Raw genomic sequence first — 27,224 nt, 5'->3', positions numbered from 1 at the left:
TTGAATCCCTCCAAATATGAATCCCTCCAAAAGACATGATACAAAATAGTCTTTATTAATAACATGAAACAGGTTGGTTGTTTTCATTACTTTGCAGTGTTGGTGAGCAGCACCGTACTGCAGCACTGAAGCCCTGGTGTGTTTGGTCAGGTTGTGGACGTGGCTCAGGCATCCATGGCATTCTTTGGTGAGGGGGAGCAGCACACTGTCCAGTGGAGGGCCAGGCAGGTGCTAGCTCACACCAATGACTGTCCACTGTGTGGAGGGGAGCGGCTGGTTGAGGGGCGGCCATGACGGAGAGTCAGACAGGCTAACGTCCAGGCGCTTGTACTGCTTCTTAGAGGGGCGGGTCCCACGAAGCCAATAAATAAAGTTCAGGATCCCAACATCTATAAGCACCTGGGGGGAGAGTGACACATGCACAGTTAGCATGATTCCTGAAAACCTGTTCTGTTCCTTAATGTAGTCTGTTAGCTTACAGAACATACAGTAGAAACCAACTCACTCAACTTGTAGCAGCCCTAAATCTAAACGGTAAGTTCTCTTGAATAGCATGCTGTAAGAATTACAGCATGCTATTCAATAAATTTTTTTTTTTACTGGTTTGGAGCATAAACCTTAAATCCTGAAACAAAGTAGTGTATGATGAAGTTGCTGCTAGTAACTATGGTGCTATGTAATCCACATGCTCATACAGTGAGCCAGCCAATCACAAGGGACTGTGGGTTGGCATTTCTCATCCTTGGAGCGGGACAGCTGACAGGTTGAAAACCAGCAACATGAACAATTTTTTTTTGTTTGTTTTCAAAAATGTCTACGAATCGGACGAACTCTGAGCCAAGGGAGCCATTAGTCATCCAAGGGAAGGATGACATCAATCTGCAGGTGATCAATTCACTCACATACCTTAAACACAATAACAATAATAATTTTATGCAAAAATTAAGGCTTGTATCTAATAGCATGAACAGGAGAAAGCACAAGTTAACATGGCAATCTTTCTGGTTCTATGTGTAAAAGAGGCTTATCGCTCCACATATTGTGTTTGTGTGTGTGTGTGTGTACGTGTGTGTGTGTGTGTGTGTGTGGTAGCCTGGAGCTTTCGTCCACTCAACACACAGCTGCACACACAACATGGTGTGTGCTGAAATGTTTGCATGAAGCATACTATCGCACAAAACATCTTGCTTTTCTAGTGCCTTCGATTTCATTTTCAACCTCCACACATCCACAGCAAAATGCTGCGGCACAATGGTAAATAATCATGAACATAACGACAGCTTTGACAACTTCCATGTTTACTGCTGACAACACACCGTATTAGCCTTATGTTTGCTGTTCTCTGGCTGAGATGGAAACACCAACACAAAAAAGAGGTACTTGTTCTGTCCCAGAACCTTGTTCCAAGAGCAAGACCCAGGAACTTTGACTGCAAAACTTTTGGGTTTGAAACAGTGTAAGCTTGGAGTACAGGAGCCACATATTGGGGAATCATGGAAAAATTTTGGAGATCTATCTCCCACAGACTTGGTGTCCTCCTTTAACTATCTAAATATTTCTTTCACCAACTCCAAATTAACCACCTCAACATCTATACACAAAATCTGGAAAATTATGTAAACACAGAGCACCCATTTTCCCCAAGGATTGTTACAGTTTCATCTCATCAAATACAAACCTCAAACAGGAAGCAGACGAGCAGGTTGAGGGCGGCCAGGGCGACCAGCAGCATTTTGAAATTCATATCAGAGATGTTGTACAGCTGAAGCAGTTTGCCAATGACAGGACCGGGATACAGCACCAGCCAACTCATCAGGGCCAACAGGACCAGCAGCACGCAGAAGAATGCAACTGGAAAGATGTGAAAGGACAAAAATCAGTGTTAAGTCCCGCTGCCTGTGGTACACAAAAAAAAGTCTAATAAAAACATTTTTCATGAAGCTAAAAATCACAGAACAAATCCGAGGAAAATACCTGACGTCACACACAAATACAACCTTGTTCTGGTCAGTTACCATTGTGGTAGAGTGGCTTCTTGTGTGGGTATCCCTTGGTTACAACGATGGCCATGATGATGTACTGGAAGCCAGACAGGGCAAACACACAAGTGTCCTCCATGTTAGGCAGATTTTCTGCTCCAGACTTTGTTGAATTGAGTGGAATATACCTAAAACAAAAGAAAAGAAAGAAAGAGAGGGCAACAATGAATCAACTATTAGAAAATCAAAAGTGTCTGCAACAGGAAGATACACTGAACCTTTCTGGACAGACTTGCTGGCCACAACAAAATAACTTATGACAAACCCCACACCAGGATGGACTAGAGACTTTTCAAGAGTTTGGACATGTGTTCATCTGTGCCGACATGTAACATGAGGAAAGGCACCAAAATCACCTCTTTTCCTCTGGTAGACAGTTACACTGTGCTCATTATTTTAGCATATCATTGGCAATTTTAAGCCATACATTCCCTCTATTAAAAGGTGATTACAATTTGAATAGGGCTATGGTTAATGGTCTAAAATAAGGTCTGTGATTAAGACAAGATTAAGAGTTTCATGCTTTGTTCTAAGATCTAGAAACTATATTTTTGGGGGAATTCTGAATAATTCGGTGCCCTAATTTAGTTACTTGCTAACACAGGCTAACCATCTTAGCAACAGTTAGCACACCAAACAGTCCACCTTAAGGCCTCTTCACACTAAAGTTGTTGCTATTCCTTTGTACATATACAGATTTTTCCATTTGTATTTTTTTCCATTGTAGTTTCTCAAAACAAAGCATTATGAACATCACATTCTTGAGTAAAAACCCAAGAGTTTATTTTCAGCATCAATTCCAACCCACATTCAAAAAGACCTGACTGACGTTTTATAGCAGAAGTTGATGAAATCTGAAAGTGCTAACTGCTGTTAATTATCTGAGCAGCTTGACAGTGAACAGGGTTCTGACCAGTCCTGGGAGATGGTGACGAAGAGAGCAGCTAGCTGGCCCAGGACGATCATGGAGGTGTGGATTAGCAGGCTGCCCAGGACGGGCAGTGCCAGCAGGCTGGCTGGGGGCCTGCGGGGGTACAGCTCCTCACTAGGGCCTCCTGTCCCCATCAAGATGGCCAGGAGGGTCACTAGGAACATGTCGAAGAACAGGAACTGCAGGTCACCCAGGTTGGTCTTCATCTGGACAGGCACAACATGGAGCAGCATGTTTTATTATGAACTACCAAGTAGAATCAAGTTCCTGTGTTGAAGGTGAGTTAGGGTGGGACCAGAGCATGCCTGCAGCTTTACTCTCAATTTCTTTTGTCCACTTCAGTCTCAACAACATTAGGCCAGACAAAAAAGACTTTGGGTTCCGGTTCCCGACCGACTGTCCCATTTACCCCCCCGAGTCAGATTATTTTATTGGCCTCTGTGAAAAAATAAAATAAAAAAATAAAATAAAGGCACTATGCGACCGAGTGTGACCTTGTTGGCATTGGTCAAAAGTTAAGCAGGGCTTTTATTTTGATCTATGTTGCACTCGCCTTATTTGTGATGTTCTCGCGTAACTTCAGAAAATAACTTCATGGAATCACACGCCACCGACAGCACAGGCTGGAAAGAATGGACTTCCGCACGGTGTGTGATATTTGTCCTCGCAAACCACCAGCGAAAATAATCCGACTACGAGAGAAAACCTTCGCAGATGTAGTGAAAGAGGTGAAACAGTGCCATTGTTGATTTGCAAGTGCAGCAGGCAAACATGACGCGGGATCCGTCATGTTTGCCTGCTGCCCCCACCGCGGAGCCTGGCTCTATGGTGGTGGGCGTGATGGGTGTATTTGACTTCAGGATAGATCTGTGTTGAAAAGATCGATCCTCCGAGTTTGAATCGATCTTCATTTAAATTCCCATTTGTGTGGAATATGAACGTACAACAACTGCACCGGCACCGTACGAGTCCAAAAGGCAGAGAAACTTTCCAGCTACAGCAGCGCACTGACAAACAAAGCGAAGAGTAACAAAGCGAAGAGTTCCCACTCCCATCTATTTTTTGACTTATCTGTGTTATCACATGCATACTACTGCTCTTTCACTGGTAGTTGAATAGTTAGGTCTGTTTGATAAGTAATTTACATTTTTAAAACAAATAATAATTTAAAATATTGTTAAATTGTTTGAGTCACGCTTACTGGTAAACATCTACTCCTGCAAGATCATTTATTATGTTCTACAACTCATAAACATACACTAACACAACACACCAAGTGTTTGTGCAACATATCTCTTTTGGGCTACAAAAGGTGGTCCTAGCCATTTTTACCAGTCTTACAGCCATTTTAATTATCAATACCTATATTAATTTGTTGTCAAATGATACAATATAATACAAGTATTAATGTGTTGCATAACTAGACAGGCATGTAATTCAGTAACAGCTCAAAGTGCTTTTTAATAAAACTAACCAAATCAATATTGGATCGAATCGAATCAGATTGAATTGTGATAATCAATTCTGAATCTTGTGAATCAGAATCGAATCGATTCTTGATAATCGATACCCAGCACTACTTCAGGTACCTAGTGCTGCAATGCGAGCCAGAGACACCTCCCTCTGCTAGTAATAACGCTGCTCCGTCCGTTAAAAAGGTGGTAACTTATGCAGATATTGAAATAATTATATTTAAAATGCAACCCATACATCGCTTCCGAAAATAAAAAAAAAGAATAAAATAAAATAAAATCCCTACCTACCCATCCTTCCCATGAATAAATAAAATAAAATAAATCCCCCCTACCCATCCTTAAAATGCTAAATAAAATAAAAAATAAAATAAAATAAATTCCCTACTACTCATGCCCTTAAATGACAAGGAACCGGAACACAAAGTTTTTTTTGCTTGGCCTTACCGTATCAGCTCTTGTATTAGAGCAGGAGAAACAAGTCAGGATCAGTGCAGCTTGTATGTTGTGTAAATGTTTCCACCTCACGTGTGTGGCATCACCACCAGGATGAAGGCATATGTTTAAATGGTTGCTCTACAGTGTTAAAGCCCTACAGCACAAGCTCTCCCTCGTGTATTTCTCATGTCAAGTCTAATGATTAAATACCCAGTGTTCAACAACAGTGTTCTTAAAGGTGCACTTGTCTTGTGTACCACCTTTTGTCTTTGGTTGCTTTAGAGTGAAACAGAATTTAAACTGTTCCATGTGCAATTTGGGGTTTAAGGAATGGCAAGAGCAGGATCTCCTTCTAATTCAAGGCAGTGAGTCATGGAAAAACGATATTGTCGCATGTGAATTACTGCCCCTGGTCCAGTCATTGTGTTGTCAGTTAGTGAGAAGCAGACGGGCACAGCTCCCAAGTCTCTGTTGAGAGCCCAGTGAGCTCACAGATAACAACAGTCAGATTTACAACAATTTGTCTGTGCACCAGTCTGCTGGGCTACCGGGATCAAATCTAAATATAATTGTCAAGTCTATGGGCACAAAAGACACTCTAAAGTTATATGCATGCAACAGATTTTTTTGTTGTTGTTAAATTTCACTGACCACTATAATCCACTTTAGTGCAGGGGGACAGTGTTTGTGTGGCATAGGTGGAATGCCACACAAACAAGCTGGCCTCTCAACCCTGCTCATCTTACGCTAAACTTGCTCCTGTGACGTTAGGGAAGTATCATCTGCAAAGCGGTGTCAACAACAGAAACAACAGATCCCATTTCTTTTAAAAGCCACTATCTTCAACAAATATCCATGTGTCCATCCACACGGTGCCCATTCAGCATCTAGAAGCAGGCCGCTCCTCTTCTGTGTATTCAGGTTCAACAAACAACACAGCTTCAGCCAACTGGCTTTTATCAAAATCAGCCGTGCACAGGAGGTGAGTGTGATTAGCCAGACTGGTACTCACTGTGTACAGAATGAGAACGGAGCAGAACTGGATGAGGCTGTACAGGGCCATGTATCTGAACAGACTGAAGGAGGTGACCAGAGAACACCGGCCCTCTCTAAACAGAAAAGAAAAGAGGTCAATTCTCACCATTTCAAAGCAAAGTATGGTCAGAGGTAGAGTTATCAAAGAAAATGTTCAGTACTGTTTTTTTAGGCCAAATGTATGGTTCTGCAACAGAAGCCCTTATGGTGCTTTTCCACTAGCATCTACTCAGCTCTACTCAGCTCGACTCGGTTTCAGTGGTTTTCCATTACAATTGAGTACCACCTCATCGTGGGTGGAGTTGTCATAGCAAGGCGGCCCCACCACCAAGGTTAAGCTCAAGGTCAAGGTCGAGTCTCCACCTCTTCATTTGACCATGGTACCGGTTTGCTTGCCATTTTCCAACTTTGTCAACTTCAGTGATGATCAATGCGCACGATCGCTGTTGCCAGTTTTTTTTAAAAATGCCGGTTTTGGTTTTCGTGCAGGAGTTGCTCTCATGTGTCGTCACTCCCTGTCCAATCAGTGGCCTGCACGGCGTTTACGTCACATTTTTGGCTCGACTCGGCTCGACTCAGCTCGCTTCGAACCCCGGCTGAGTAGTTCCTAAAATAGTACCTGCTACCAGGTACTACCACCTAATAGAAAACCTTCTAAACCGAGTAGAGTCGAGTAGGTGCTGGTGGAAAAGCGCCCTTAGTTTCCATGCACCTCTCTAATTGTATGTGGGTTGATGCAAAGCCTGAAGACACATGATTGGCCCGCTTGGCCACTTTGTACTTCCTCCCACGGTTACTGTTGACTCATACTGAAGACAACATGAAGCTAGGTTTTGACAGATGCACTGAGGAAGTTTGCTGCTGTAATATGTTTATTTGCACAGCGCCACATCCATAAATGATAAAATCTGCCAGATGTCACTGAACTCACAGTGAAAGATCAGGTTGAACATCACTGAATGTGCGGGACAGTGTTTCAGAGAATGTAAATACAATCACTTCTGTTTGGAAGTGTCGATTACAAATGTTTGTATTGCCATGCTGAGTGATGTGCTCATTGTATTTTTTCTGTCTATGCTATTTATCTCTAACTGTGCCTACTTAATGTTAAGATGTTGCCTTTTTGCCCTGACAAGGGACAATAAAGTTGAAACTTTGGACATGAGCTCCAGTGACACAGAACCATAATGGGATTAGCAAATCCAGCCTGCTTCACATTCCCACAGTTCAACACATTCACAGCTGCGGCTGCCAAGTAGAACACAGCTGACAGTCTGAGCAGCCCCACTGCAGCAGATTCAGCAGCACCTGAACCTGCCTGCCGAGGGACAGGACAGACCTTCCCCGATGATTTGGGTATTCACACTGGCAGCCTCTCACTCACAGGCCTGTTTCCATCATCTCTAGGTGACAGCAGGCCCCTGCTTACCTGATGAGCAGTGGTACACAACTGATGTTGTCAGACTTGGAAGTGAAAGGTGAGGCTACTGAAGCCTCGGCCTCCGACAAAGACACCCCCACATCAGCGGCTCTCAGGGCCCCGCAGTCATTGGCCCCGTCGCCACACATCCCCACCCGGTAGCTACAGGAACAGAGAAGGGAGAATGTCAGGGAGATGCTATTGCTGATGAGTGTCTTATGACACTGGTACATGGATTAGGGTTAGAATGATATTTTGGTTTGCTTCTATTGTCCAATAGTTAAAATCAGATATTGGTCAGGCAGTGTCATCCACCAAAGATACAATATATGTGATGCAGTGTTATTGATATATATTTATTGTAAAGTTGATAAATAGTACACTGGTTGGCTGTAGTAAGCCCCTATTAATGCCACAGATTATTCAGATTGTACATTTGTAAGAATATTTTGTTACTATTATTATTTTAATATTATGTTAGGCTTCAGTGCTTAGTTTTAGTGGCCTGCTGTTTCTGATGCTGATGTTTCTGATGAGAAGAAACGTCTCTGCATTTGGAATTTTTTGTATGGATATAGTCACACTTGAAGATATTGAGGGCTGATACCACATTTTGACTACTGCCAGCTTAAATCCAAAATTATGGGATTCTGCCTGCAAATGATCCAGTTGGTCAAATCCTAACATGGATATCACAGAAATAACAATTAATCACATAGTTGTACATTGCTTGACATTTTCTCCATCTCTTTCCATAAGCAGCATTTGCTATATTCTTGTTCTGGGTCTGTCTGAACTCACTTCAGTTTCTGCAGCTCCTTCACCAGCTGGGTTTTCTGGTCAGGAGCCATGCGTGCATATACTGTGGCCCGCATCAACACCTGCAAATGTCAACATGATTACATATTATGAAAATAATATTCCAGAAAGCACCCAGTAGAGAGTATACTTCCACCAACGCGATTGGCAAGACGTTCCGGTTCCACATGTTGGATATTCACCAAAAGATATTGCCCCCACCCACTGCCACACCTCACTGTGGTCAAATGAAGTGTAATCAGTTCTTCCTTTCCCCATGACAAACCTTTCCACAAAGTTTCATGCAAATCTGTTCAGAACTCGTTGAGATATCCTGCTAGCAACTAAATAAATAGACAAATGGAATGAGGCAAAAACATAACCCGTCCAACCCTGTGTTGGCAGAATAATACAGCACACACAGCCCCAAGTGTCACTAGATAGAGAGACAGAGAGATAGACAGATAGATATGTTAAACAGATGCTTCGGCTACAAACAAAATCCCGGATTAAACAAGGCCTCTTACCTTTGGCAGATATTCAGGAAAGTGGTCACAGAGGGCAGCAAAGGACTTGCCATTGATAGCCAAGTGATAAGCAAAACCATTCTGGTACAGGCCCTGAGGGGGGAACAAACCCATCAGTGAGAGCCCCCCCATCTTACTCTGGCTGTGTAAAAATATGTCCATACTGCAGGCCATGGCTGTGTTTATTATGTATGATTCATTTACACTATAATCGCTTAATCATCCAAACTGAACAGCAATTCACCAGTCAGTCAAATGTTGCATGCATCAGCATGTAAATTACAGAGAAACCAAACTTTTCCAACCCTGCGAGGCAAGAAGTAATGAGACAAAAAGAAACTGGTCTCATGCGGTTGGGGAATTGTCTACGAGGTTTTAATCTGTCTCCATTTGTTTAATTGGCTCTTTTGCATGCAGTTTTAGTCACAGCCCCCAGGACTGCATTAATCAGTGAAATGTGGGAAATATCCATTTACACAGCTACGGCTTGTCTTCAGTTGGTGAGGATTTTAGTTTTGAAATCCAAAGCATCGATGTTGTAGAAGCAGGGTATATACACTATGCCTGCAGATACTGTGAGAAATGAAGATAATTATGACTTCAGTGTTTGAATGGGAATTAGACTCTGCAGTATCAGTGATGAAATTATATATAATCTAGACAATGATGGCTCCGGGAGCCAACCCGACTTATTTAACAAGGGCGGTAGTAAGTGACATTTCTTCTCCAGACATTAAATAAAGCCCTTTCCCAGCAGCTGTTTTAGCATTAAACAGCAGGGTAAACACAGGGGTAACTAATGAGTGTTTCAAAAAAACATCTTTGATACTGCACAGTTACATATACAGTCATCTCAGTTTCTTTCCTCAATATGGGGATTATGAAATCACATTATAGCTCTTAATGAGGATTAAATAGGATAACTAGCTGTACAGTTGGATGGTGCAGTAACCCTGTTGCAGAAATAACCGATTTCATGATAATTCTTGAAATGCTTAATACAGATTAGTCACATTACTTTGAGATGCACCAACAGCTCTTCTTTTAATGCAGATGTGGACAAGATGCACTTATATTGGCAATCTGGGACACATTGTTATAGCAGCTTACAAGGTTCAAGTCTGGCCCATCTTTCCCATCTCTCTTTATCTGTAACTTTGAGGTATACAACAGATGTTTCTGTCCAAGCAATCTGATTGGTCAAGAGTTGTGTTGTATTTCACTATAACATCATAGGAGCTGCATCACTTTACCTATTTTTCTGCACCAGCAGCTGTCAAACAGGTGATTCTGCTTCTGTTAAGCCAACTAGCAACTAACAACATCTAACAGAGACCAAATTGTCCATATTGCTAATAACAGATATGTTTCCAAATATAACCTTTGGTTTGGATTATGAGTTCTACTTCTTAAAGCAAAAATGTCTGCCAAAGAAATCTAACACTTCTACAGATACAGTCTGTAGGTTCTCCTGTTCCCAGATCTTTAAAGAGCATTTTCCTATATTGCACAGCTTCACCAGACTCAACAACAGTGGACTGTGTCTGATCAGAGGACCAACCTGAGTAATGACTTCCACTGAGCCTGCAGCGGCAGTGGCCCCTCCTTCTCCTAAGTGGAACCTCAGGGTGGGCATGGACTGGGCAGTGTGGGGGGTGGCATGGACGAATATCACCCTGTCGTCAGAACCCACCATCCCACAACTTTTGGCAACATTGACGGCAGTTAAAATGTTGTCCCCTATGTGCAGAAAGACAAAATAAGAATCTGACATATAATTTCAAACAGCTCTCTATGAAAACATAGAATGTTATGTAAAATATCCAGGTTGATCAAACTCCTGGGAATGAGTCCATATGAAAAAAAGGCACTGCAAAGAGTTGTGGGTGGGAGAAAACAAGTGTGAAACATCCCTCACCAGTGACCATGACAGTGCGAAGCTGTGCCAGTCTCAGGGTGTTGATAACACCGGCACTCTCTGGCTTCACCAGGTTTTTCATCACCAGCAAACCCAGGAACTGCATGTCTCTCTCTATCGCCCCTCTGTGGACAGAGACATAATTACATCAATACAGAACAACAGTTAACCCCAAAAATGTCTAGTGAGAACCTCATGCATGGGCCAATTATTTCTGGTGTAGAGAAGTGCGTAGTGCAGAGTGTATTGCTGAGAAGCCAAAAAACCCCCAAAACAAACAAAAAAAAAACAGAAGAGGTCAATGACTAACCGTTCAACGGTCTTCAAGTCCATCTTCCCGTCCAGTGTTTTGTGGCCCAGTGCTAGCACCCTGAAGCCATCACTGGCAAAGGTACGCAGTATGCTTGAGAACTGCGCTGGCACTGTAATCATGAAGGACATTTTCTATTGATATTTATTTTTAAAGACACAATATGCAAGTAATTTAACAATCTAAATTCAAAGAATATTCATGCTCTTGAGGGTTTTACCTAAAAGTAGTAAGATGTACATTAGTTTCTTAAGTCATCACAGCTGAAAATAAAAAGCTGTTTTACTACAGTGTGTCCGATCTAATTGTGAAGAAAGTTTTTACAATCTCAAACTTACATATACTGCTGACCCTAGCCTAAAAATCTAAGAAGTTCGTTCCTGGTCACTACAGACGCTACACTGCAGTTCTATATTGGGTTATTAACGGGTGGGTTTGCTGAAAGCTAGCTGTGACTTTTCTGGAAAAAAAGTTTTTTCCTTAAGGCTTTTACAAGTCTGTGTTCCCTTTGCAGTCACAATTCACTACATTTGGTAGAGAAGTACTATAAGCCCAATTACTGTTTCAAACTTAGATTGGAATAAAACAGTGCTGTGACACAGTGAAGGTCTATGCTTTCAAATCCAGGCTGAACAAGTTCCCTGAATGCCTCTTTCCACCCTGCTGCTTCTATCTGTACTGCTGCTGCTTTCAGCTAGTCCACACACTTTCTCTAGTTTGTCATCAGTTATTTCTGGCCTTCAGTGAGTTTCTGACCGGTTTCTTTTAGGCACAGGCTAGCCACCATCTCCGGTGATCCTTTGATGAAAGCGAGGGCCGGGTGGCCCCCAGGGGCCACTGTCACAACACTCATCCTCTGCAAGGCTGAAGAGAAAGGAAAGCGCCGAATGATGGCCATCGCCTCACCTGGGCACTGACAGGGAAGAGAAAGTGAAGAATGAAACAATCTTACATGACTGAATCGCTCAGGCAAATATCGTTACTTTTATGATTGGCAGTTTTTAATGTTTTCCAAAAACTGGACAGCAAATCAAAAAAAACAACCACCCGCATCCTCAAAAAAGAGGGCGGTGGGTAATTACTAATTGCCAAATATACTTTGCAGAAAGGCAAAGAAAGCCAAAGTTCTTGCCAGCAGAAATGAACATATTTAGTTGGGACGTTGTGTCTCAGTGCCACCTAATGCAAAGTTGTTTGAAAAAAATAAGGTTATCCTGTTTCCAAGGTCAGCACTGAAAAACTGACAAAATGGCTTTTAATGAGATTTTGTTAATTAATTAATCATTTTCTGAACGTAGATAATCTGCCAAACTACTTTAGTGGTTATTTTTCCATCTGTACCACATAATACTGAGCAAACCACAGAGGAGCGATGGCAAAGACACTCACAGTGCCCTCAGCTTGGAGCTGCTGTGCAGGAGGTCTCATAACAGCCAAAACTCTGTAACCTCCAAACGCTGAATCCAGCTCGGTTTGATCTCCCTCTGGCTCATGTAGCTCCTAAAAAAAGAGAACAGGTAGAGATACTTATTATCAGAATGAAAGATGGAGTTTAAATGCCACTAAATGCTAGAACTGTGTTTTCATCTGTACAGCAAAAAATACTCATTTACACTTGGTGAGCAGATAAAGAGGAAATCTTTTATTATAAAACCACCATTATATTACATTTCTTTAATTAAGCTATCAAGTATCAATAAAGAAATGACTGAAGCCACATGTAGCTTATGGCAGGCCAGATGCATGGCAACATATTCAATTAATAAGAGTTAATAAGAGATAAGTAAGAGAGAATGTAACAAAGGATAAATTCAATCAAACAATTTTTGCACCGCTCCCACCATCTTCATGCTAAATCCCTTGTCTGTATTGAGTATTATCAGAATAATTTTATGAAGACAGGGTACTTTAAAGAAAAAAATCTGAATGGTTTAATGAAAACATAACATTTCTGCTCATATTGGTTACAAGATGATGACTTTAGATCACAGTTTAACCTTTTAATCCAACAGATCACTGATGAGATAAAACTGAGTCAACATCAGTGTCTTCACATATTATGATTATCTAGTCAAATTATGAGTCAAAAGCCTCCGTAAGAAGGTAAACTAAGCTTCAGAGTTTCATACCCAACCGGTGGACTCGATCATCTTGAGCTCCAGAGGGTCTCCGAGGGGCTGGCCCCCCAGCAGGGCTACAGTGTGGCAGCAGGCCAGGCCATAGAGCATGGGGCCTCGGGGCAGGAGTCTGGGCTCTGAGACCAGCTCTGAAAAACCAGTCGGTCCAACCTCCATCACCCCCCACACATCCAGACCCTCCTCTGTCAGAGTTCCTGTCTGCCCATACAACAGCACAGAGAGACGGCTGCTCTGAAACACACTGTTTACAAGAATGCACCAAATTCTACTGCTCCTTTGTTAAGCACACATTTTATGAATGACTGGTGATACATTTTATCAATTAAAACTTCACAATCACAAATTTTCCTCAAGTCAGAGTTACACATTTGCCAAAAAAAATATGTCCTGAGGGGCTCTTGAAACAAATCCATAGTTGGAATAGCTGCACAGCCAAACTGCTTATGAAAAACACCTCAGAATAAAATTTTTTGCAAGTCATCAAGATTGCCATTTTTGAGGTATAGCGACTACAACGTGTAATGTAGCAGCCTTCCCCGAGTCCCTTCAACACATGCACCTCAGTTCCGGGGCTGCCTCTCACCTTGTCGAAACAGAACAGTGAGATTTTCCCACAGACGTTGATGCGTGGTGGACTGATGCAGAAGACCCCCTGTCTCTTCAGCCGGCGCTGGGCGTAGATGGTGCCAGTTGTGATGGCAGCGGGCAAGGCAGGGGGCACCACGATAGTCACAATATCCAGGGTCCTGATCACCAGCTCCAACACGGTCGCCTGGGAACACCATCAACCAAGTCGGTGACATTGCCTTATTTACTGCTGGCAAGTGAAATACAAAACTGCAGCAGAGAATATGTTTTACTCTGTCATTTTATGGTAACGGTAAAACAACATCAGTTCAATGCTAGGTAATTAAAATAACACTTACATTGGATCTTCTGAGGACTATAAAGCTATAAATGGTGCCGATCAGAGCTGGAACAAGAGGGGAGATATTGGGAAATGCTGATTAATGCGTGCTCCATTACTGCAGGAACTAATCAGGAAAAAATATCAGTAATTTTGAATGTTTCACCCATTTAGTACAATTTAAGCACTGCAACAAAAGCTTTTTTTAAATCATGCAGGGTATTAAAAATTTCACAACAGATAATCAAAACACATCCATTATCAAATTTGAATTTTTGGGTTCAAACGTGGGTTGAAACACCCACCATACAATGTTCTGCTTCTGTAGAAAACAAAGTTGTCAACATTCATAAACCACAGAACTGATCATTTGCTGTGTAAAGCGAACATTTCCCCGTGGACTATTTTCTGGTGGAAGGACCGTTCCACTCTGCCAAACTTCAAGTCATCAAAACCCAACAGTGCTGCTGCTTTTACGAAAACTAATGTGGACGACTTTATTATGGTGATGGAATACTGGTGTGAAGAAAGTTTGAACCAAGGAAAAATGATACTGGAGTTCTAAAATACGACTGCTTGCTTTGGGAAAAGATTAGCAGAAATGTGGAGCATATACAGTCAGGTCCATAAGTATTCGGACAGTGACACAATATTCATAATTTTGCCTTGGAATGAACTCCTTTTATTTTCTTAATTTGTCATGGATTAACGAGGGACGAGGGCTGTAATTCCTAAACGGTTCATGCCATATTTTTGTTCAACCCCTTAAATTAAAGCTGAAAGTCTGCATTTCAATCACGTCTTGATTACTCCATTTCAAATCCACTGTGGTGGTGAACAAGGGCCAAATTATGAATACTGTGCCACTGTCCAAATACTTATGGAGCTGACTGTTCATTTGTAGATATTAGGATAAACATGCCAAATCACTGGTACGGTCCTTTAAGCACTTACCGACAAAGCCCAGGAAGAGCAGGAACTTGGCAGCATCTCGGTAGAAGCGGAAGTTGATTGGCTGAGGATACAGAATGGAGCTGATCAGGTCACCTTTGGCTGTGAAAAATCCTAATGCAGGGACACAACCAGGAAACAGTATCTGGGTTAAGTTTCTTACTCGCTCATATCATCCAGCCAAACATGACTTTGTCTTAATTTGTTGAAGGAGTCATCGAGTGAAATTGGCTTGTAAAAGAAATAAAAAACAACAAAAAGGGGTGTGCACTGCAGTACAAGCTGCACAGTTTGGCCCTCACCTGTGCTGGTGACCACAGCTATGGCTCCTGTGCCTCCCGTCCCTCTCCCTTTGGCCTGGATGAGCTGAGTGCCACAGAAGAGGGTGTGTCGGCGTTCGCTGTCAGAGCTGTACCTCCCCTCACTGGCTGGCAGGGGTGTTTTCAGCACCGGGACACTTTCTCCTGGACACAGAGATGGAGAACAGGTTGCTACACTGACTGACACCGACACCTCCCTGGACGGATCGATTTACAGTTGTTGGTTTAGGCTGGGATCACAGTCTGCAACTGAACAGACTGTAAAAAAAAAAAAAATGTTTTTAACAAATGGCATATGCAGATGTTTTGTTTTTTTTGGCATTTGAAGAGATTCACACACATTTATCACCAAGGAACCAAGTAAGACAACCAACTGGATTTGGGAAATTAACTCGCACGGCTGAACACCATGCAACTCCCAACCTGTCCACACAAGCTCTCATGGGATTATAGCAACACAGACTAACAAGACAGGTGGAGAATGTTCTTGCCCACACCTCCTGTATTTATTTTCCTTCTCCCCATATCAACTGACTGCTGCCAGTCTCTGTTCAGCTTTAAAGGCCCCATGAAATGACCTCACATTACCTCTACTTCCTGTAAAACAGAGGATTTTAAATAGTGACATCATCCGGCACTAGTGGCTCTACATTAAAATTTCAACCGATAACACCTTTACAAATCTTTAAACATCCTCTCTCATCCACCTTATCCCTTCAAATAAAATTGTGTTTCTCGCCCAAACTGATATCCTGTTGGTTTTATGGTTATGATGTTATGATGATCCTTCCCTGCACCATGTCGCACCAAAACATCCTGTGTCAACAGGAAACACATCAAATCAAGACATTCAGAGTCCACTTTATGGGGACTTTTAGAGGGTACGTTGAGGGGGAATGTCAAGAGTTATCCAAATTCCACACACAAAAATCAAACATCTTTGCAAACATCTTAATGTTCCCATTGGATTGAGATCATGTGTCTTGCCTCCACAAATCAGCACTGGTTGGCACTATATCAATATAAGTCCTTTGTAGCTTCCTATCAGTCCTTCCAGAAATTCCTAGCTTTCCAAGCCTTGGAGGATCAAGAATAGGACAGATGTAAATGTAATGTAAATGTAAATTGTGGGTTTGGGTCAATTTAACACTCTATGGGTAACTGGGCAAAAAAATCCTACATAAAAAGCCAAATCCTTGACTGCAGTGGATGACTGGGAGCCTCCTGCAAGACCCAAACAGACAGGAATACGGTTTATTTTCCAGGCTCATCTTTTTCAGTAACAAGAAAATGATTATTATCAGGGGAAGACGCATTTCTGAGGTTATCTGATGGGTTCTGAAAGAGTTTCATAGCCTGAATGCGCAATCCAAAAATAATTTCCTCAACCTAAGGGGGATAAAGGGAACTTGAAAGAAGTTAAAGAGGAGACATATCTCTGTCTACTAAGTGATTTTCAAAAATCCAAGGAAGTGAAAAGCAAGGTTTGGGGTCAGGCTGTTGAGAAGAGCAACAGGATGGAGTGTGTCATATCTACATTTACACTGGGGGTGGTGACATTTCTCTTTTAACAAATAATGTATCTTAAGATAACTGTTCTTGTACATGACTACACATCCAGCTGAACCCTGCACATTTGTTTATAACTATTGACTAAATAACACCAGATCAATGTTACAAGGTTTTCACATGTCATCAGCACTTGAACAAGGTTACATCTGTGCATTTTCTGTACAGATGTCTTTGGTTTGAGGGCTGTGTGGTGGTGTGATCACCTGTGAGCATGCTCTCGTTGACCATACACTCCCCAGCCAGCAGGGCGGCGTCACAGGGCAGCAGCAGACCTTCCTGAGGGATGACCAGACAGTCGCCAGGCACCAACTCCACTGAACTGATACACTCCTCCTCTGAGACAACACACTTCGGTGAATGTCCAACGATCAACACCTTGGACAATTTACTATTACCAACAACAGTGATAGGCTGTGACCAGAGTATAGTCTGATCCATACTCCTATCCAGTGCGGTAATAGTATGACATTATAACTGTGAATGTTGCCAAGTTGTCACTCCAATGGGGACTGGCCGATAGAGACGTGTCTTTCATGTCTCACTGTAGATCCTTGCCATGAGATGCAGCTCAGTGGCAAACAAAACTTTTAGATTCACATTTTTATCACAAATTTATTTTAACTTGCAATAAAATATTTTTTGATTCAAGTGTGAAGTGTGAGGTGACTGCAAACCTTTACTGTTTGAATGCATAAAAAAAGAAACAAAAAACACTGCAGTCACTTGGCCCTCCACATGTGGCAGCAGTGGCCCTGTTGCTGGCTGCCTTACTTTTTTAGACAAAAACATTCAGGTGAAACCATTTTTTCTATTCCTAACCCTGTTCAGCATTCAGAAGAGGCAGTGAATACTGCAACTCTCATCTACTCCCAGGGCTCTGTGTCCTTGTTTAGGCGTTAATTGTTCACTGAGGGTCAATTAGAGGTGTATGTTAATACGTGGCTGTACACAAATATGTTGGTGCTTTAGAATAGAGATGAACAGTATGGTAAAAAAAAAAGAAAAAAAAAAAAGATCATATTGCAATTAATTTTACTGATATTGCAACTGCAATATGATTCATGATTTTAGGTAGGGGGTATGATGATTTTCATCATATTTTTCATTTCACTGAAAAATCTAGTAAAGTTACAATCATATGATTTTTGTTGGGGTTTGTAACAAAAAAAATCCAGAGTACAATCTGCAGGCCAGGGCTTTTGTCACACTTGCCCATATTGCAAGTTTGATGATACTTCACTTAATTATACCGTCCTAGTTTAGAATATGTGGTATTATCAAGTTACAGTAATTACAGTTATGTGCATTCGCATTTAATAATAATTTCCTCTATGTAAAAGCACAAAATTTTATTCTTAGGTACCTTCTCTATTTAACATTAATTAATCTGGGCCCTGGATTATTTGCACTTTCACACTACCTGTTTACAGTCTGATCATCCAAGATGCATGTTAGCACTCTAGTTGTATAAGGAGGTCTTAAAAGTCAAGCAAATGGATCCTTTGCTAAAACTATGAGAACGTACCACACAGGAATAGAAAAACTGGAAATACTCACCACCTGAGCTTCTGCGCACGGTGACATTAGTGATCAGCTGAGCCATGTTGCGAAGAGTGGTGCTTTGCTGTGGAGTAAAAAGAGTACAGTTAAACATCAGATTTTCACTACTGACTGTAAGAACTGCATCTTAAATACACCCTCATGTCTGGAGGGAAAGACATATACCAATAACTGACTTGTTCTTGAGGCTCACCTTATGGATCTCGTAGAGAGAGATGCTTATGGAGAGGACTGAGATAAGAAATATACAGGAGGCATAATAGTAATATTTATCAACCATCCACAGGGTAATGCTGAAAACTTGGAACACATAGAACGGGTTGAGGACCTAAAAAAAAAACAAATGACAAGAGAGATAAAAGCAAAAGCTAAGATCAATGGAAAAGAGAGCAAACAGTGTAGTGACGACAAGGTGGTTTCATCTGTTCAACATCAAGTGACCAGCTTGATTAATCATTTTCTATCTCACCTCCTCAACCAGCAGTCGCATGTAAGACTTGACAGGCACATCGATAAGGTTGGGCCCATAGATGTGCCTCCTGAAACAGTTAATGTAATGAATAAATGAGTAGCATTCTTCAAGGTTAAACCCCCAGCTTGTTGTTCCATTCATTCACCCTTAGTACCTTGAGCTCTGCTCCAGGGGACTCAGGCCATTTTGGAAGCTGTGCAGATCGCTGCAGGTCCAGTCCTCATTGAGGACACTGCAGAAATAGAGGACACATTCAAACTCTGCAGTAAAGAAGTGAAAAGTTCAACTTCTACCTGTGTTGCTTCAAATATAACTGTTACTCTGTGCATGATATTCACTGGGTCCTTTGGCCGAAGACATGTGGTTCAGCACAACATGCATACAATCATGGGCAAATTGTACAGCTGACTGTGCTCATATTGAGGTGCTGTGTTGATTTAAACTGATATGCGGTGGTTTATAATTTTGCTGATGTTTGTCTGCAAGAGCAGAAAAACAATCTGAGCGAGTGTCACTTGACTAACCTCTAAACCCAAACTGAATCACATGTAATGTATAACGTTTGTTCTAAAATGTCTCTCTGCCTAACAGAGGTAGACAAATACATTACCCTGATAAATACTGGCCAAACCTTTGCTTACAAACTTTGCTTTCCAATTAAGTCCCAATGTGGGATAGTATTCCACTATTATGGTCTGTGGCCTACCTCACTCGACAGAAAGCCCCCTTCCTGGCCAGCCAGACGTAGCGCAGCCCTTCAAACAGGTAGTAACGCAGCAGCATTTTCTGTAAGACAACAGTGATCGGTGTCATTCCACAGAGGAAGAGCTCTTAGCACGTCAGTCTGGTCAAAAGTATCACCCTTCACGTTCTCCTTACCTCCTCCTTGTGGAGCTGGACAGTATCCCTCCATTCACTGTCCTCCTGATCTCCCAGCAGCTCCATGCTAAAAAGGGAAAACCGTGTCAGTGGAGCTTATGGTCTCCTGCATATGGTCTTCAATTCCTTTAATACTTTTCAGCAGTTCTCTTAAATGAGCATATGGTGTTGAAGGGCTGTGGGAAACGCTGTGAGAAATAGAGATACGTAGCTGACCTGTTGTCTGCCACCTCCTCTGTGAGGACCTGCACCACATACTGCTGGCCGAAACCGTCCTGCAGGAGGAGATACAGACAGAAATACACCTACCTCACTGCTGGTATTTAAGGCAAAACTGAGCTTTCTAGGAAGAGTGTTGGGTTGTAGGTGTTATGTGAGTGCACATGGTGGTGAAATAGCCACAATAATGGATTTGTGTCTCTCCATTCACTTCCACAACAAAACAGCTTCCAAAATAACACTTTCAGCATATAGACAAGCTGATTATGGCAATATAAAAACAAGTCCCACAGCGCTCTTTTTTAGAGCAGTAACAATTATTTGTGAAAGTACTACCTGGTTGTTTCTTCCTGGCACAGGGTTACTGTGTGGAAGTTTCCTGCAGATACTACCTGATCTACTTTCTGACTCAAATAGGAAAATAACAACATAACATAACATTTCCTTAAAAAAAATGGGTACCAGGACTTGTTGCTTTTAAAAGTAGCATAATCCACGTTGTTTATGTTCTAATAATGTGCTTCGTGAAGCTGCTTGGCTGCACTATGGACACCAATACAGAAACACAAATGCAATATTCTGGATTAGCATTAACAACCCAACACTAAGTTCAATTTTCTTTTTAAAGAGTAGGAATTATGAGGAATGTGCATGAATGAACTGTAACATGATTTGCAGGAATCTAAGAGCACAACACCGATGTGAATGTCAATCAATGGGCCAATCTGTCAATGTGTTCAGGTCAGGATTGAGATCAACCGGAACAGCAACAGGATGAACAAAAATACACACAATTTATAGTCACCCCTTCCACCTGGCATTAACATGTGCCCTGGCTGATCAGATTGTCATTGGCTAAGCTACAGTGAAAAAACATAAAACAAAAGGGCATAAAACCCTGAAAACCCTACAAATCAGCTCAGCGGCTCTGGAGGTGGTTGCAGACAAATACAAAATATAGAGCATAAAATGAAAACGCAATGCATCTCTCCCAATAGTACAGTATGGTAGTATGAGCATAGTAGCCAACAGGATAGTAATCAAAATAGTCTGCCTCAAAATGGGTGGTCTATGAAACAAGCAAGATATGGGTTTTTGAAGGCCAATAGTGATCACATTTTTAGGTTGAAGTCACTGATAGCTGATATTTTTTTATGTTCAACATCAATGTAAGCCTGGGACACCATTACTGCTTTACAGAGAAACATTAACTTTGATTATTTTGGTGTGATTTCTTTATAAGCCTCTGTTTTTTTTTTTAATCCAGCCTTCACAATGTGCTTCATTTGTCTGTCTGACTGTATATGTTCCATCGTGCAAATAAATCTAAAACCTAAACGCACCACCAAATTAGAGGTAAACAATATATATCTACAAGCCAGTTGATACAGCATGAGTGTTGTCTTTTCCTAGTTTTAAAAGCTGAATTACAGTAAATGGATGCAATTTTTCAACTTAAGCTGTTCTAGCTGTTCTATTATTTGCCTTAACCCAATTATTATAGGCATTACTGATGATAATATATCAAAAATCTTATTGTGCAAATATTTTGTGAAGACACCAATAGACATCCATATTATATCGTCATAATATTGATGCTGAGGTATTTGGTGAAAAACATTGTGATATTTGTGATATTTTCACCCAGCCCTAGTCCTAATGCAGAAATGAAAGTCAGGTGCACACCAGCTGGCATTTGGGCCATGTAAAGAGAAAATCAGTTTTAACATATATATCTGAGACACATCTTAAAGAGGAGTGCCATGTCTGTGCAGAAAGCAAGTTATTTTCTCACTCTGAGCAGCAGAACATCTGCCAGGGCCAGTGGGCAGGAGCTGCAGCGGGCGAGGACAGCAAGGCGTGGGCGCCAGTGAAACAGAATCAGGAGAAGTCCCAGAGTCAGCACAGCAGCCAGACGACAAAACCACACTTTCCAGCACACCCACCTGTAACCCTGAACATCCTGGTCAGGAGGAAGAGGCACACAGCCAAATCAGTGCTTCACTGAGGCTAGCTTATCAACACTGTTTTGCATTATAAAAAGCAGTGATGCTGCCAGATTGTAACAGAAGCAGCTTATACTTTAAACATTAGTGACTCAACCACACATAACAGAAAATAATCAAAACTAATCGCAAATGCTAGCAAATGAATACACATTTTTGCACATTGAGACACGTCTGTATAATTGTTAGGTCCATCTGTGCATTTGACATGGAGATAGGTACTCATTATATGCAGCACATATTTCTGTGCATATATACACGGTGTAAATGTGATCACACTTGAAAAGGGAAAAGTTAGCCATGCACACTTGCACATCTGAACACTAGATCTTTATTTATTTGTTGTATTAGCCTCGGTGTGCTCTTGAACTCCCACAGTTTTGTCTACATCAAGTCTCTGCGACTGCAACAGCCCAATTTCTTCACAGCCAATTGAAGGTGAATCTAACCTAATTCAACCCCATCAGCTGTTCATTACTAGCCAGCTCTGGTGTGGTTCAGGAGAGACTCTGTGAGCGGCTCTTACCATGTGTGAGTCAGGCCTGAAGAGGGGGTCTCTGGGACAGGGTGAGGGAAGCCCACTCTGCGGCTCCGGCATACTACCTGCAGAACAGGTCACACACTATCAACACATCCACTCCCCTGCATAAACATTTACATGAACTAGGCTGCACTATACACACCCATCCGGTCAATATTAACTGAAAACACACACCGTAAAACTGTTGTCTGGTCAAAAGGAGCTCTTGCGCACAATTTAAATCGAAAGGTCTGTTCTTTTCAAAGTAGGCCAGTAAGCAAAACACAATAATCAAAGCTTATTCACATATCCCAATCTAAATGCGCGTAGTCTCAAATTTCATGCCTTGCCTGCTTTGGAGGAGGCACTACAGTGATCATGTTACCAACTTTAGGATACCACACAATCCACAGCAAAACTCTAAAATGAGAGAAATCCAAGAAAATCCTGTAACAATACAATAAGAGTATTGTAAAAACACTCCAGTCTCTACTGGGTGCTGTTAACACCTGTAACTTGTTATGGGATTATTATGGCAATACCATCAGAAACGTCAAACAATAGGCTACCATAGTCATAAAAAGTCAATTTATAGTGCAAAGAAAACACCAAGTCCCTACAGAAATGTTACGCGAAGTCCATAGATAAAAAAACACCATAAAGTGCCGTGAAGTGGGTTATGTTTGTTTAACGAAAATGAGTATATCACTTCCGCTTCTTATGTTTACGTGGTAAAAACTCTTAACAAAGACACTTTACGTTACGCTCCGTTTATGGAAACGCTGCTTACCATCAGCTCCAGACTGGAAAGCCTAAAACCGATGTTTTCCCGGAGTTATCATGATAAAGGGAGCTATTTTCGTCGGCTAAAAGCTGGAGTCCCTCCTGTCGGTGCTACCTGTCGCTGCGCTGTGCGCTCCAGCCGCTCCACCTGCCCGCAGGACGCGTCCTCCGGATGTGCAGCCACTATGGGACAACCGGACAGGCAGCAGGCTGACCGGCCGCTACACTGTCTGTCCTGCAGAACTGGGGCCATGGCCGGCCAGCACAGTGTTTAAACAGGTTTAGCAACCATTTGACTAGAACCCTCTGTCGTCAGCAATTTGTAGCAGAAAGGAGAAGTAATGCAAAGAAAAACTGTGTCCGACAATGGGACTTTTTTTTCCAGGTAGCGTAAACTAACACATAGTTTCGTTCTACTTCTACATTGTTGATTAGTCAGTGTTTTTTTTTTTTTTTTTTTTTAGAATTATCTTGACATCACTGACAAGCTGAGTGGAAAAGCTGACACTGATTAATCACAGGAAGACAGGCTACATTGTTGGACGTGTCCTCCTACATAATCATACTTTGGTTTGCCACCACTTTCCATATTAAAATCAGATCTTTATAGTCTCTGTCTCAAATTGGATCAAAATCTAAACTGATCAATGTGCTAAAAACAGTTCTTCAAAACTTCAAAACAAAAAAAATGCAGCATAAAGCCCAATACCCAGTCAACACTGCAAAGTCTATTTTTATCTTTTCACTAACACAGATTCATTTGTACTACCACAATTCTTGCAGAGAGGCAAAAGAATAACACGCCGTCTGATTTCTAATGACGCTGGTGCACCAAGCATTTGACTGCATTAATCATGTGAAAGCTTATTATCAAAGGTGGTGTTTTGCCAAAGCACTGGCTTGCTTTGCTGTAACTGGGCCACTGCCTACCAAAAGCAACCCCTAAATATCAAGTTACAAACCCCCATGGCTGTCCTGTCAAACACGGTTTAAATTCATCCCTCACAGCTCAGAAGTCCTCAGCTGTCATTTTAAGGAGCAGATTTGCAGCTCTTACACTACAATAAAATCAGACTGATCCAACTGCTTTCATGTAACCAGTCTGTTTGCATACCACACCTCAACAGACCGTCCCAACATCTACAGCAACTGCTCAATGAACCTTAAAGCTAAAGATCAATAACTCAGATGACAAGCTGCAGTTGTAGCAGTGACCTTCTGTAAATCCACAGAGCTGGGGGCCAACATGAGAAAGACACGATTTCAGTTTCATCTGAAAAGAGAACCTCACCAAGTGCCACGCAATCCAGCAGATGAAGGGGCACGAGAGGAAATGACTGAGCCAAAACTCCCAGACCAGACACAAGACAGTCATCTGAGCTGGAGAGGCAGAAACAATCAGCACAATCCAATGAACCCCAGGCCACTGGAGGACACCAATGTCTTCCACAGGCCAGCAGCCTGTGTTGTAGCTGGGTGGGGCTGAGTGAAACCTAATTAACATCAGTGGGAACAGCAGTAACTATCAGCAGTACTGGAAGTTATAGTTTGAGTAACACTAGGGTTAGGTTTAGTAAAGCAGCAGCTGGATTAGTACCAGCACTGCCTCAAATTCTGAATACAAGTACTGACTATATGTGCAGCAAGGAGCTGCAGTTTGAAACTGTAAAACTGCAAAAAGCACAGAAAGCCCTTCATGTCAGACTATATTATATAATTTCATTTGACTTTTTTTTAATGTGTCTCAGTATGTCCTACTGGTGTTCTTTTCCAAACCCTCAACAATAATGTAACTCATATCTAACATACTTTTCATTCATGTATTTACACTTACCAAATTGTGCTGTTGTATCCTTCCTCGGCTTCATGCAGTACTATTCCTATGTGCTACTGCAGTCCTGATTTATATGATTTTATTATCATGATTGACAGTAAACCCATCGAAACTCAGTTAGCCCTGCTTTGTACTGTAGATTTTGACATATGCTTCAGAACATCTGCCAGTACACTTAATAGGAAAAAGTTTGTTAAAATGACGAGTGCATGAGTCTTACTTAAAAAATGAATGACTTATGAAGTAATATTTTTGTTTACTGGATATTGGGGCACTTGTGTTGCTGCTTGACTGCAGAACAAGGCTAACTAGAGCTGATTTCACATGATAAATGTTTTGAACGGACTGTGGTAGACTGTGTGACATGCAGCCACTCTGTCAAGTCGTCACTCCCTCCTTCATGTTGTTGATGTGCCATTAGCAGAGTGTTTTGCTAGCTTCCTGTCACCTACTGGCCGACTGGAGCTAGCAAACACGTCAGGAGGACACGGAGCGTCTCTCATTATGCGTCAAACACACTTACCACGCCTGTCCATCCTCTGGTCACGGCGGCAACCTGTACATTATCACATTTTACACCATATTTATCCCCTCCGCCCGAACATAACAGGCTCTTCCAGCCGCTGCACCCGGTGCGATTTCAAGCGAGTGTACGACTTACTACGGGAAGTCGCGTGGTCAAAAAGCAGCCCCAAAACGTGCCGTCACGCGTGCAGCACGCGTCCCTCAGCTCCAGCCTAAACCCCATTCGCTGCTCTTGTTTGTCAAAAGTGTAGTGTGCTGCAAAATGTGTCTCTTCTGCGAGTATCCCCTCTCCTTCCTCATGCATTAAAAGGCGTTTATATTCAAATAACCTTTCCCAAACCAGAGTACAGTACAAGACACACAAGTTTGTTACAGTTTTTTCGGATTGTTTTGGCTCTATCTTTCCAAAACTCTACACACTAACTACAGAACCTTAGTCCAAACCAGCAAAACTGTATACAAGTCTTGCAAAAGCAGTTATTGCAAACCTATTCAATGCTTTTAATATTATTATTACTATTTAAAATGGTGTTTTGCATCAGTCTACTACACACAAACCATCTTTGGAATAAACACATGAACACACCAAGTCCACACTAATAGTAGAACTGACTTGTGGCCTTTGATTTTCTCCATGCAGGGCAGCAGTGTGCAGTGAGGTTTTATCAGATATGAAGTGAACACACATACACACAGGTATCCAAATGTGTAAAGGATGGATGTGTATTCCAAATATAATACACTACCAGTGCAAATATGGGGTAACAGTTTTTTCCTCAAAATGTCCTACTGTGACTCTCCTCAAACAACAAAAGTACAGTAGAATACTAAATCATTTGTTCTGAAGAAAAAAAGAACAGGAAAAAATAGGCGACATCTCACTTTCTTTGTGGGTCTGGCCCAAAGACTTCATCTTAACTCCTCATCCGCGTCCTCCTCTTCTAGGTCTCACCCCTCTTTCTCTCTGTTCAGTATTGACCTCCATTGTTGGCCAAACCAAATGTTGACCTGTGGTTTATTTATAGAGCGCTGGCTTGATTTGAAGCTCAGTTCATTAATAATGTAAGTGTTTCCTCATGTGGAAATGTGGAAAGGCACTTGGCAAAACAGTGCAGCAAAGTGGAGAGCAGTGATCAGAGTTTTGCATCAAGTGTGTTATTAAATGACACACTGAACATGCATTCAGTTTGCCACACTTGGTAAATGCATTGGCTACAAGTGTTTATGATTTCAGAGATAGTGCTTCAAGAATCATTGTCTGTGTGTTAAGCATTCAGAAAAAAACTGTAATGGGCTGGCTGGTGAAAGTCACACTCTTTGAGGATCCTCATTGTTGCAGCTCTCTTTCAGACCATCTCATAGACCAGTGTTTTGTCATGTTACAGTGTGTTTTGCCTTTTCAAATGTTGCCAAAGGTGTTCAGTTCTACTACTGGAGGAGAAGACAAGCCGGTCAGCGCTCCTTGCTTTTCTTTGGCCTTTCAAATCAGCCTGTCAGGGCTTTGATGCATGTTTAGAGTCACGGTCCTGCTGGAAAATGAATCGTCTTCCTCAAAACGTCAAACCACAAGAGATGGCATGGCTCAGCGGAAAATTATCAGATAGCTCTCTCTAAGAACTTATCATTTTGATTTGTATCAGTTCGACACAA

General features: G+C 41.8%; 1 protein-coding gene across 3 annotated transcripts; it reads right to left on the bottom strand.

Moving 5' to 3' along the window:
* Window positions 1–34: 34 nt before the first annotated feature.
* Window positions 35–25,706, bottom strand: atp13a2 (ATPase cation transporting 13A2). Of its 3 annotated transcripts, none has more exons than XM_030056027.1 (29): window positions 25,573–25,706; window positions 22,439–22,515; window positions 21,702–21,869; window positions 19,904–19,962; window positions 19,688–19,754; window positions 19,515–19,594; window positions 18,963–19,040; window positions 18,806–18,875; window positions 18,530–18,664; window positions 18,334–18,400; window positions 16,980–17,111; window positions 15,187–15,348; window positions 14,888–14,998; window positions 13,953–13,999; window positions 13,610–13,798; window positions 13,018–13,224; window positions 12,278–12,388; window positions 11,645–11,801; window positions 10,889–11,000; window positions 10,579–10,703; window positions 10,222–10,400; window positions 8,661–8,753; window positions 8,137–8,216; window positions 7,345–7,497; window positions 5,893–5,989; window positions 2,953–3,176; window positions 2,016–2,167; window positions 1,679–1,851; window positions 35–399 (listed from the first exon to the last, which is right to left on the bottom strand). In XM_030056027.1, exons 1-29 carry the CDS (start codon window positions 25,583–25,585, stop codon window positions 232–234), a joined length of 3,486 nt encoding a protein of 1,161 aa, XP_029911887.1. In that variant the 5' UTR covers window positions 25,586–25,706; the 3' UTR covers window positions 35–231. The 3 variants fall into 3 exon arrangements, with proteins under 3 accessions (XP_029911887.1, XP_029911889.1, XP_029911888.1); XM_030056029.1 differs by lacking the exon at window positions 25,573–25,706 and adding an exon at window positions 24,507–24,631 and having other exon boundaries at window positions 232–399; XM_030056028.1 differs by lacking the exon at window positions 25,573–25,706 and adding an exon at window positions 23,223–23,459 and having other exon boundaries at window positions 232–399.
* Between the last annotated feature and the right edge of the window lie 1,518 nt (window positions 25,707–27,224).

Source organism: Myripristis murdjan, chromosome 7 (genome assembly GCF_902150065.1).
Source record: "Myripristis murdjan chromosome 7, fMyrMur1.1, whole genome shotgun sequence".
Taxonomy (NCBI): Eukaryota; Metazoa; Chordata; class Actinopteri; order Holocentriformes; family Holocentridae; genus Myripristis; species Myripristis murdjan.
This window is presented reverse-complemented; position numbering and strand designations above follow the sequence as displayed.